We start from the raw sequence: 11,945 nt of genomic DNA, 5'->3' as shown, positions 1-11,945 counted from the left end.
CAGAATAGACCAAAGACTAAGTGAAAAGTGTGTTGACTGACCTGCTCTTTGAGATCCATAGGTGAATCTTCAGTAAGAAAGTGTAGAACATGCTAAAGGAAGAGTGCTGGTGGCTGTGTGGGAAGGTTGTTCAGGCTTCGTTGGCTGTGTATTAAACTAAGGATTTAACATGGCAAATGTCAAATGCTGTAGGCATGGCATTTTCTAGTGGCGCTCATCTCTTCACAGGTCTGACTCTCCCTTGCCTTGACCTATGTGTCATCACATGCTCTGTGGAAAAGAATCCGTTAAAAACTGCTTCTGTATCAGAACTCATCTGTTCGGTTGAGAATGAGGTTGGATTTTAAATACTGTCTTCACTGCGCACACATAAAAGCAACCACAAGCTCCAGGGATAGAAGCAAACCCCGGGGTACAGTGGAAACAGTGGGGCGGGGGGGGGGGGGGAGCAAGCAAGTTGTCTACACATAAAGCAGAGATGGAAGATTGCATATGCATTTGTATAAGGCAAGACATTTTGGAATTGAAACCCCGCAGCAGGTGATGATTACACGCAACACGGCTGTGCCTATGTACAATTTCGCTGAGCGGGTGTCTTTTGTTACCTAAATCTCAGGGCTCTGGGGGCCAGAGGAGCTGTATGTGTCTCTAAAGAGCCCGTTGCAGTTGTTTTCAGCTTTGGTGCTGGTCTTACAGCCCCTGGGGAAGACAGTATTCTTTCTCTTGGTTTCATGGTGTATCCAGCTCTGGAAAATAATTCAGGAGTCTCCTGATCCGGAGTGAAGGAAGTTGAAAAAAATTAACAGAATCAGAAAATCTGAGTGCATGGACAGACTTACTGTATATTACAATCTGATAGTTAAATCCTTGAAGGTTTCTAAATTCATTAGGAACTCTAAGTCAGAATGAAATAGTCTGAATAGAGCACTGAAGTTCACACACTAATTTCATTTGCTTTAATTTCCAATTGTATATCAACTTGCAAAATCCTTTGAAAATTAAATTACATGATGCTATGTCTCACTCCTAACCTTTTATTCTCTTAATGAAGTTACTGATGCATGGTTGCTTAGCTCTGCTTTTTTTTAGAACTTGATGACGTAAAATTAAATATTTTCCCCGCCCCAAGGAAACAGGAAGAGTGCAGTCACAAAAAGCACAGTGCCTTCGCAGTGTTGGGGAAAGCGTACTTTTGCAGCAAAGCCCTGATACAAGCCCACCCTAGTGTGCTTTTGGGTTGCAGAGCTGAAGACATGACTGAACAGACAAGTGAAGTCGGTCACCTCAAGATTCGAGCTTGCTTGCTGCTGGTGGTGTGCCTATGGCAATGGACACAGCAAACTCTGGCAACGCCGTGCCAGGACGGTGAACTGAGAATAATCAGTAAAGACAAAACAAAATGCTGCCCCAAATGCAGCTCAGACAAAGGTAAGGGAATGATGTGTCGGTCTTCTTTCTGTTTCTCAATATTGTTTTTTGTCAACCAGGGTAGTAATCGTGTGGGGAACAGGTGTGTGTGTGTGTGTATGTAAATGTATCTTGCGTAACTATATATGCAAAACAAAATGGAAAGGGCTTCCCTCCTGGCCCCCTAAATTCATAACGTGCCTGAGTGATAAACTTCAGAGTGGACTCATGTTTCAGACTTATTATGTACTTGTAATTATGTAGTAGGGAAGGGAAAACTAAGTTTCTGTGGGTTGGTCTCGCTCCCAAGGAAAGGTGTTCGCTTAACGCTGATTCTGAGCCCTTGCTCCATTCAAACGTGGTTTCAGAGTTTGTCTGTGCCATTCAGACTTCAGAGGGATTACAGGGAGCGATGCTCTCTATAAGGGTCACCTTTGCAATTTGTGGTCCTAAAGAGTGTGAATCATCCCACTCCAGTCCCTCCATTCCACTGACCTGTGCTTGTCCCAGAAGTCAATGGTCAGACAAGGTCTCAGGTGATCATTACTTACTATTCTTCCTAATTTAGTGCTGTCCGTAATGGTAGACAGAGCTGAGCAGTAGGGAACATGCGGCTTATCTGTATGACCTACAGTGAGGAATGCACCATCTGCCTCAACCGACAACAAGGACTCCGAGTGCCCTGTGGAAGGAGTGAGTGGACACGTGGGATTTGTGGGAACAAGTGATAAATAGGTGAAAAGCTATAGAGTCCTCAGTAGACCCCAGGGTATTTCCCTTCCCACTGAGATAAAGTCATTCAGCATGAGGTAGGAGAATCGTTGCGTGGTGGGATCAACTACAGAATCACCCACTAATTATATGCAGAAAGAAGCATCCCCAAGCTGTTCCTTTTTTGCTGCTGGACTTCTTAAAGTTTTGAAGGCCAGTAAGAGGAGGCCAGTGGGCAGAGGAAGATGTGGGCAGTTTCCTGGTTGCCCTGTACATTCCATCACCAACCTCAGGAAATAATCTTTGCTTGATCTTTGCTACTCACTGTGGGTTTCTACGCACTATATTGAACTAGGCAGCATTTCCCTCTATATTTTTTTTTTCTTTAAGGTTATATGGCTTCCTGGTTGAGCAGCACTTCTCCTCTAACTGACCTCCAACTGCTTGAAGGACTGCTTGAGACTGTTTACTGATGGATCAGTATATATGATCAATCCTTTGCTTTCACAAACTTAGGTGCCTCTTAGAATTAGAGGTGGTATTTTTGGAGTGCAAGCAAAGTTCACAACAGTGCTCCTCCAGAAACAGAGAACACAGGGTTGGAAGGTAGCTGGTTTTATGGCATGGATTTAGACCCACTTCTGCCAACAGAGTGTAGGAAGCAGCTGCTGTTGTTAGGAAAGACATGGAAAAGGAGCTCTAGCTTCACTGGCCAAGGATCTTTTGGGCATCCCTCCTCTCAAGTGACTGAGCCTAAATGAGAAGAGCTCTGGAAGTGTCTGGAGAGCTGACTGGATGGATAATTAATGTGTAGTGCTTCTCTGGCGCACTGGCAGTGGCCCCCTCATCCCCCAGTGTCTAAATCTGCACAATGTAGTAAAACAAACCTGCTGCCTTCTGTCTACCATGACTTAGGCTGGTATTCCAGGTAAGAGAGAAGGGCTACCATGGTAAGTCACGCAGTGCTCAGATAACCAAGGTGTAAAAATCTGCGTGGTGCTGAATTTGAGTACTCTAAACTTTATCCGGCATCCCTGCGAGTGACATCTTTCTGGTATCCATTTGTTCCACCACAGCACAGTAAGGAACTATTTCGCCTGTGTCAGCCAGTAAGACTAATGGTTGAGTTAATTTCTGGCCTCGATGACAAAGCCAAATCTAACTTCTTTCTTCTTGACAGGAGACGACGGCATATGTCAAAACACCCAGGATCACGAATGCAAATGTCGCCAGGGATACAGCTGTACTGATAGTGCATGTCACTACTGCAAAAAGCTGCCTGAATGTGCAGAGGGCGAGGAGCTGGTTAAGCTTGGTAACTAAAGAAACACAAATGACTCGAACAGACAGAGTTCAATATAAGTGACTGGCTGAGCAGCAGACAGTTTCCTTCACTTGTTATAACCTACTTTTGGGAAGGCTCATGATGCAGAGAGAAATGGCATTTATACTGTAGCCTCTCTGACTAAAACTCCTGCTTTCCCTATTTTATAACCCTTCCCTTCCTAAATTTGAGACTTTCACTTTTCATGCTCGGACTTTCGGAATCCTTTTCTTCCAAGCTGCTAGAACTGTCGGCAGAAGACTGTTTTACTCTGTGTTGCCTCTGAACTCTACCCCCTCTGCTATCAGAGCAGACCGTTCTGTACCTCTTCTGTAAGGGGTCCATCCATATGTTTCCCAAACCACCAAGGTGGTAAGAACTGCTTATGTGTTTCTATGGGGGTGGGGGGGTAATGCGTAATGCAGAAAGTGTGTAGAAGGAATGCATTATGCTCTAATCTGTTGTATCTCCATCTTTCAGGAAAGGCCACTAATAATTCATGTTCTCTTTCCTTGCAGGCATTTTAGACTTCACGTTCAAGTGTAAACCGTGTGAGATAGGAACCTATTCTAATGTTAAGAATGGCAGGTGCCATAACTGGACTGAGTAAGTATTTATTGATACTTTCCTTCCTTGGAATTATGAATGATAAAATTCTCAAATGATTAATTAGAAAATACAATTGAATCAAAGATGAAATCACCAATAAGATTAAATGATGAGTTTTTTAAATTCAGCAATATGATATTTCACTCTCCCTTGGCTTTATAAATAGTCGGTCTCAAAGCAGAACTTAAGACAAACTGCTGTATATTCAACTTGCTTCCAAGTCCAGCTCAAAGTGATGCAGAATTATACCAAACATGGACATAACTTGAAATAAACAGACTAAAAAAATATGCACATAAACAATCGTAATGTAGGGTTATCTTGTTGGGGAACAGCCGTAACTTTACCTGTATTGCTATAAAAAGGAGAAAAAGGAAGCAAGGTGTGGAAAGAGTGGAGGGAAGGCAGAAAGGGAGCCAAGGGAAAGATTGGAGAGGAAGGAAGAGAAAGGCAGGGACATTCTAAATGTGACTCTTGTTCTTCTTTTAGTTGCGAAAGTTCTGGGTTTCTAACAATCAAGCAAGGCAACAGTACACATAATGCAATGTGTGGTTTCCCTACTAAAGATTTGGAGAAAGGTACCATCTCACAATGATTTGTTTCTTTGAGCCTATAACTTTTCTCTACACTTTTTCAGTTGGTGACTTGCTGCATAGTTATCATCCAGAGCTTGCTATCACGAACATTTGCTTTGAATATGACCGTTGTGTTTCTGGCAATATTAATATAGGTAGAATTGTTGACCTGGGCAAAGATTCCACCATTAAAGCACCATCAGTAATAAAGGTAGAGAAAAGCCCAGCAATTATCCTTGAACAGAGCACGCTTATTTAGCAAATTATCAGAGTTTTCCATTGAACTGCTCTTGCTGTTTTGCTAGATTTTCTTAGGAAGACAATAGCTTAGTCATCCAGTTCCTTTATGAAATCAGTTGAGTCCACAACTCCCAGAATTGAAACCTCATGTCTTATCATGGGTCAAATTAGATAGGAATAAGTGGGTACGGGCTTTGCAGGTACTGAAGACAGCAAGCTGCACTGCTCCTGCCTTTCTCCCCTCCCTTGTCCCTGCAATGAATTGGTGTCTTTCAGATATGGACCCTTTATTCAGAGAAATTGTTGGTTCTGCTGAGACAAATTGAAAAATGATCCTACTTTTATCTTCCACAAGGCAGCCGCAAATGTGAAAATTTGGCTTGCTGTAGTGCTCTTCAGGGAAACATTGAAGCCAAATCCCCCCAAAACACAAAACCCAAAGCCAAGTAGATAGAACAAGTGATAGCTGCAAGAGAGAGAGACATCGAGCAATGAAGAGATCAGGCACATGGGTTTTTTGTACGAATGCTTCTTAGTACAGACAGTGATCTATTGCACCTCTGACTTAGAGCATCTCCGTTTTATTGTTAATACCTGCACTGCTTTTTTTTTCCTTGGAAAACTGTTTTCCACAGAAAGAGGAAATTAATCTCTAAATTTCCTTGGAAGAACTGCCTTTTCTTAGTCTTTAATAATTATATTTAATTGCAGCTCCTGTTACAAATGACTCTCTGTATATCACCATCCTGGCCATCCTTACTGCAGTGGCTGTATTCGTTCTCATCTTGCTGACCTTCTTCTTGCATTTCTGCATATGGTCACTGAAGAAAGAAAAATACCCCACAGCTGACAGTAAGTGCACCTTTGTGGACTTCTATGTACCTTTTCAGTGCCCATCGATGCAGGGTCAGAATGGAATAAACGAAGTTGAATGAATAGAGTAAATAAGGATTTACTCTGTGATTATGGGTGGGTTACTTAGTTTCAGGAAGATGCAGTGCATAACCTGGATCTTTGTCCTTTCCTCGGAGAGAGGCTGTATTGGTGAAGGTAATGGGCAAGCTAAGGGACATGTGTGAAGACCTCTTGTATGCGCAGTGCTTTTGCTTACTCTCACTGCAGATCTGGAACGTAACTTCCCTAGGCTGATGGGGGCTCCACAGCTGTCACACCATAGAGAAGAGACTTACAGCTGCCAGTTTCCAGAAGAAGAACATGGAGACAAAACACCAGAAGAAAAGTCTTGCTATTTCCACCCTCAGAATCTACCATGAAAACAGATATATTGCAACGTGCTGTGAGAATGGGGAGCTGAGCTGAGCTTTCCAAAAAAAAAAAGGGAGGGGCTGGGTGCGTAAAGCGTCATTATATACATAACAATAAGGAATGGGTTTGGAGGGAGTTTTGCTTTTTCTTCTCAACAAACCTAGCATTTACAAACAGAAAAACTGCTCAGTCAGGCTGACATTCAGTTCAGCTGCATTGCATTATTGCAGGTTTCCTGGGTTGTTGGGCAGGTTTTTTTCATTGACGGTCTTTTAATCTTTCTTTGGGACCAGGGACACTTCTTATCGTTATTCCCCTTTGCATCTTCCGCACATGTGTCTGTGGTGCTCCCACAGATTGATACACACGTAGAAGGCCGGTGTCCCACCATCAATCCCTTCAGTGCGGCAGGAAATGCAGTAGTACCTATAGGGCACTCTGACAGCTTTCACAGGCTACCGGTATTCCCAAGATGTGTCCTGATGCTCACGTTAAGGGAATAAGGCATTGCGCCTAGCAACCATACCTACTACTCTTCTCTAAGCAGGCAGTGCATTTCACTCCTGCCGAATTGCCCTCTTTGTTATGCAGCAAAGGACCATCGCTCTTAATCCATGAGATATGCTCCTCTCCATCCCCACAGGAGGTGTTGGTTAGGCCAGTCTCAGCGCGCAGAGATGCCAATGTGAGACTGCTACGGCCACATCATTTGTGCTTGTGGAGATTTTTGTATGCAAGGTCTGTGATCCTCTCCAGGGAAACAAGAGCAAGAAGGGAGTAACGTTTATCCTTCTCTTCTATAACTCAGCAGTCCATGGTACCTGGAATACTGGATTACAAAAAGGAAACTTCTCAAAGGCTCAAATGAGGATCACGCTGTCTAGAGAAAGGCATTCAGTTTAATACTCTCTTCTCACCTAGTTTATAGAGTAGGAAAAAACAGTGGAAAACAGAGAAAAGCCCAGCATTTGTTCTTGATGGATTTTTTTTTCCCCAGCTCAGAAGAAAAAGAACCAGAGCATCTGCTGGTGTTTACCAGCATAGCTCCAGAGACTTGATCTTCAGCTGAAAGATGTTCCCCTTACTGAAAATTGTACCATGGAGTTGTTTTTTTAAATGTTAGATCAGTGGTCCTCCAGTTTCATAGAGCTCTAACATGGCTAGAATTATTTGTTTTGCCTGAATGTCAAGGGGCAGGGTTTCAGCTGGAGTTGGTTGTTCTGTGAATTGACACTGATTTCAATTAAGAATCTAGCCTGTGGCTTCAACTAGTTAAAACTCACATGTGTCCTTTTTATATATTTTTGTGTTATGTGACTGCAATAACAGATTCAAAGCTCTGGATGCCTTCAGGTTTGGCCCTCTGGTGGAAGCTGCTTCAAGTAGGCTCTTTTATGACCAAATCAGCTCTGGGCAAAAATGAGTTTTGACTCAGCCTTTGCATGAAATGATTATAACTGTCTAAGAGTATAGCCATTACATCACCTTCCTCCTGATTTCTTACAGATAATGTAAACAGCACGGGGCTTCTAAATTAAATCCTAACAGAATGATGAAATTTCTGTTAATTGCCTTGCTAAACACTCAGAGGGGATTATTCCAAGTCTGAAGGCCATGCAGTTTTAAGTAGGGCTCTGTGAAATGACGATAGCTGCAGAGCAGGAGTTATTGCCTCCTCGCAAAAGCACTTGAAGGGAGAATCTGAAGAAGTGGGACAGGTTGTTGCTACCTTGGTAAGCTAGTCACGTAGCCTCTGTGCGCCAGGGCAGGCTTGGCGAGACTGGGTGACGATCTACCTGTTAGATTTTCACTGAGGTGACTCCATGCATGGACCTCTCTAGGCAATCCAGTCCAGTGACTGATTTCAAATCGGAGAAGGACAGACATTTTACTCGTTAAAATTTATATTATCCGTTATGATTATGAGGAAGAATTGACTCTTTAGCATCTTTTTAAGCATTCATAAACTATCATCTCTCCTTGATTTCTCTAGACTCTTATCCTGCTTCACAAGCTGTGGTTTCTAGACCTCTTAGCCTCTGTCTCTAAGCTCTTTCCAGCTGGTCCTTCTTGAAGCCTTTTCTGGAGGAGGTCTTGGCAAGCTTGAATAAAGCTGAAGGATTAATTTTATGATTCATGGACATGGGTTTCTTGCTGAACATTTCTTCAGTGATTATGAGAAGAGGAGTTATCCTGTCTTTTTTGCTTTTTGTGTGTGTGTACATTATAGAGTCTTGCAACTGGGTGAAATAATTGTAAGGGAAAATGAAGTGCCAAGTGTTATCCCTTCACTATAATGTACTCCTCCATAGTCCTAGTTTTAATCTTCTAACTTCTCTGTTACTGTGTTTACTGCAGCTGACATCCATTTACCATACGACTTCATGTAGTGTGAGAGCAGTGATACTTCGCAACCCTAAAAGGATGCTGTGAGACATAATTAGTACTTTCAATGTATTACTGCCTTCTTTGATCCTCTTACTGTTAATCCTTGTGTTGCTGAGAATTTTTCCCGTAGGTATCTCCATGTGAAATTCACTTAAAAAGAGAGAGTTTTCCTCCATTGCTTTGGGAAATGTGTAGATTCTTAACTGAGGTGAACTGGAGATTAACTCAAGGAAAGGTGAAAGCATTGGATTGGGTAAAATAGGGTAACTTTTTTAAAGTGTAAGGTTGTCTCTGCCTTGTAAGCAGTTTTGCTGTAGGATTTAATATTCTCAGAAGTCTAAACACTGGTTAGTAAAGACACTTCTTACAGTTCCTTCTATGTTGGCCATGTTTGTTCTTGGCTCTGTATAGACCCTTCTTTTTTTTAATGTTTTGAACAAGATTTATGATTGTGACCTTTTGTAAAGGTAAAATAAACTTGAAAATTGAATGAAGTGCCTATGTGATATAATTAAGCAAATTGCAAAGGAAGGGGTTTATTCTTTAGATTGTCCCAGTGTTCTTGAGCACACTTCCCAGTTGGCTTCCCCTCTTTTACAGAACTCCGGCTATTTCAGCAGTGTACCTCCAACCAAACTCTTCCGTCATTGAATTTTAGATTGGTGCACTTGCACTTTTTTCCTTTTTTAAGCAAGGAGCTTAACGTTTCCTGGCTGCTGGCTAGACCAGCTTTTCAAACTCACTTTTTTACCCTCTACCAAAGTAGCAGGAAACTGTGGCTGACAATTTTTTTGTGTTCCTGACGAAGGCAGAGAAGCAGCAACATTTTGGGAAAGAAAAAAAAAAAATTCAACATAGCTTACTATTTGAGGAATGCTTGATTGGAGTGTCTAGTGGAAGTCTGTGCCTCTGGCAACATGCAGCAAATCTTGGTGAGGTGTACAAGACTTTCTGGGCTGTGGGTGTTGAATAGCTGCCACTATTGCCAGTTAATATTGAAACATGATGAACAGAGCCATATTATTCATTGGAAATTTGCACAGTGGCCTTTTGGGTTTCTATATGCCTGCCTTGAAGAACATTTCCACTTCCTGCCTACCTAACCACCTGACTTTACCGCTGCTTATTGATGGGAAAAGCAACCAATTTCCTGACTTCTTAAAGCTCCAATTCAGAGGGAAAAACCCAAAGTGTGAATCATTTAAGCCCTGGAGAATTTCAGTAAAAGACCTGTTCTGTGCATCAAAGGAAATGAAAGCTATTGGCTCAGAACAGTGAGCTGGTAAGAAAACACTATATTTAAGTTTCCATTCAGAAAGAACAATAGCTTTATTTTATCAGTGTGCAATTACTGCAATATTTGAATCAGATCTTGGCTGAATTTTCAGCTCAAATCCCACACTTTATGGGGTTTTTCAGGTTCTGATTTGAACTTCAGCTTTTTCTCTGTATATGGACTGTAGGTTGAAAAAGGCTTCTCCCTCAAATCATTTGCGTCTAATTAAATGTCTGTAACAATATTTTTTTTTTGCTTGAATCTCTTTTCAAAGGAGAAGATAAAATATCCCCCCAAAATATCCCAAAGTTTCTAGAGGCTAATCTAGAAGCAAATTTAGAAATACAATGTTTCATTAATGTTATTGTCATATGTGTCAAATATGATATATGGTGAAATCTACAAAAAAAAACCAAACAAGAAAAAGTTCCTTGACAGTGCTAACAAAAAGGCAAATATGTAGGCTCCAAAATGACAACATCAAATTATGGCTTAACTGAGGATCTAACATGTCTTACACTATGCGTAGGTGAAGCTTAAAAGGTGTATTTCATGTTTATGGAAAAAAAAAATGCAATTTTTTGTGGGACGGTTGATAGCACTTAGTTCTTGTTTTATTAGGGGTTGTCTAGCACTTATCTTAAACTCGTCTTTGAGTTGTCCTACGAACTGAAGAATCTAATTGTAAAAAAAGTTCTTGAGCTGCCAGCGATGAGTAAAGACTTGTTGCCGTTTAGTGGGAGTCTTTCCTAGATATTTCTTTTGTCGTATCAGTCTGGGACGTGTTTGCCTTCACCAGCAACCTTAATGCTGTCCCTGACTTCACACGCTGGAGTCCATCCCGGAGGTAAGGATGCGGATCTCCCCGTTACGGCCCCGGCTGGGCATCAGGACTGGGGATGGAGCTGGGTTCGTGCCGCTGCTGCAGCCGCCCAGCAGCCGAGGACAGAGGGAGCTGCTCCTCCAAGGGCTGCGTCTCTTCCCCGTCAGGAAACGCCACCAGCCCCGGCTCCGGGGTAGCTGGCAGTGTCCGTCTTTGGCTGTAAGAGAAGCAGCTCTCAGGTGGTGTCTTTGGTGGGGTTGGATGTGGGGGTGTCTGTCTGCCAGGCTGAGGTCGTCTCTGCGCCCCTTCTGCTCCACGCAGGCAGGCTGCCGGACTCGGAGGGCTCAGCGTAGAACCCTGACAGCATTTTGCAGGGTTTGCGTGGCTGTTAACCCGTCTTGTGTGGCCAGCGCTGCTGCCTCTGCTCGTGGAGGAAATAGTAGATAAAAATAGCGTTGCACACAGATGTGTCCTGCTGCAGCCTGCATGTGAATGAGGACTCTGAAAAGCAGATAGCACTTAACTAAGAAATTTCTGGCACGGTTCTGTTTATAACAGAGGTGGAAGAAGTCTCCTATGTGCTGAAAAGCGTGTCTTTTCATTCTGCGTTCCGTTCTACTCGAGACAGCCTCACAAGCTGCCGGGGGTGTTGAGTGTCGCAGACCTGGTCGGTGAAAACTTTCACCATCTTAAGAGCCAGCTCTTTTAGCACAAGTGCTTTAATAATGCTTAGAAAGGGAGCTTTGGTATAGATGTCACCGTTATCAAATTTTAAGAAGCTGTAATGCAATGTGGTTTGTGATTTCTTAGAAGCTGACGTCGCCCGGCTGTGCCTGAGGCTGCCTTGCCACCCCTGGCGAAGGGGAGAACAGAAACTGGCCTTCAGGAGGGAAACCTCCCATTGCTCCGAGTTCTGGGATCTTCCAGTGCCTAGCTCTGACGTTAGAACCAAATTTAGCAGCTTTTCTCTGAGTAAGGTACGTTATTTTCCTGATGCCAGATCCAGTGTTACCATTTAGCATTTTGTGCTTCTAACCTGGATCTGTGTTTCTGAATTTTGACTTCTGAAATGAAAAAGGTATGATGGCAACATCTCAGAGCAGGGAAGTGACACCTAGCAGAGGAGAGGAGTTATATTTCTATCTTTGTTTTTACCCACCTTCTCCAAAAGATTAATAAAAGAATTCTTCTGGACCGACGGTTCTTCAGGATTTTCTCTATGTGTAAATGTTTAAGAAACTTCACGCTGTTAAGACAGTTTTAACCTTTGTTTAAAACAACTGTTGATGCTTAGAAGTGGCTTGCTGCTCAGAATCAGACAAACAC

At 42.6% G+C, this 11,945-nt stretch overlaps 1 protein-coding gene across 1 annotated transcript in view; it reads left to right on the top strand.

Moving 5' to 3' along the window:
- Positions 1–241: 241 nt before the first annotated feature.
- Positions 242–11,945, top strand: part of TNFRSF18 (TNF receptor superfamily member 18) — a 62,571-nt gene continuing 50,867 nt past the window's right edge. Inside the window, exons 1-8 of the mRNA XM_054849865.1 lie at positions 242–335; positions 1,130–1,428; positions 3,299–3,433; positions 3,961–4,048; positions 4,541–4,629; positions 5,578–5,718; positions 5,989–6,216; positions 11,430–11,596. Coding sequence (XP_054705840.1) covers positions 331–335; positions 1,130–1,428; positions 3,299–3,433; positions 3,961–4,048; positions 4,541–4,629; positions 5,578–5,718; positions 5,989–6,140 — 909 coding nt within the window. The 5' untranslated portion in view covers positions 242–330 and the 3' untranslated portion in view covers positions 6,141–6,216; positions 11,430–11,596. The remainder of the gene's footprint in view (positions 336–1,129; positions 1,429–3,298; positions 3,434–3,960; positions 4,049–4,540; positions 4,630–5,577; positions 5,719–5,988; positions 6,217–11,429; positions 11,597–11,945) is intronic.

The sequence above is a fragment of the Grus americana genome, chromosome 21 (assembly GCF_028858705.1).
Source record: "Grus americana isolate bGruAme1 chromosome 21, bGruAme1.mat, whole genome shotgun sequence".
NCBI classification, from domain to species: Eukaryota; Metazoa; Chordata; class Aves; order Gruiformes; family Gruidae; genus Grus; species Grus americana.
Note: the sequence above shows the minus strand (reverse complement) of the source record. Positions and strands in the feature narration are given on the sequence as shown.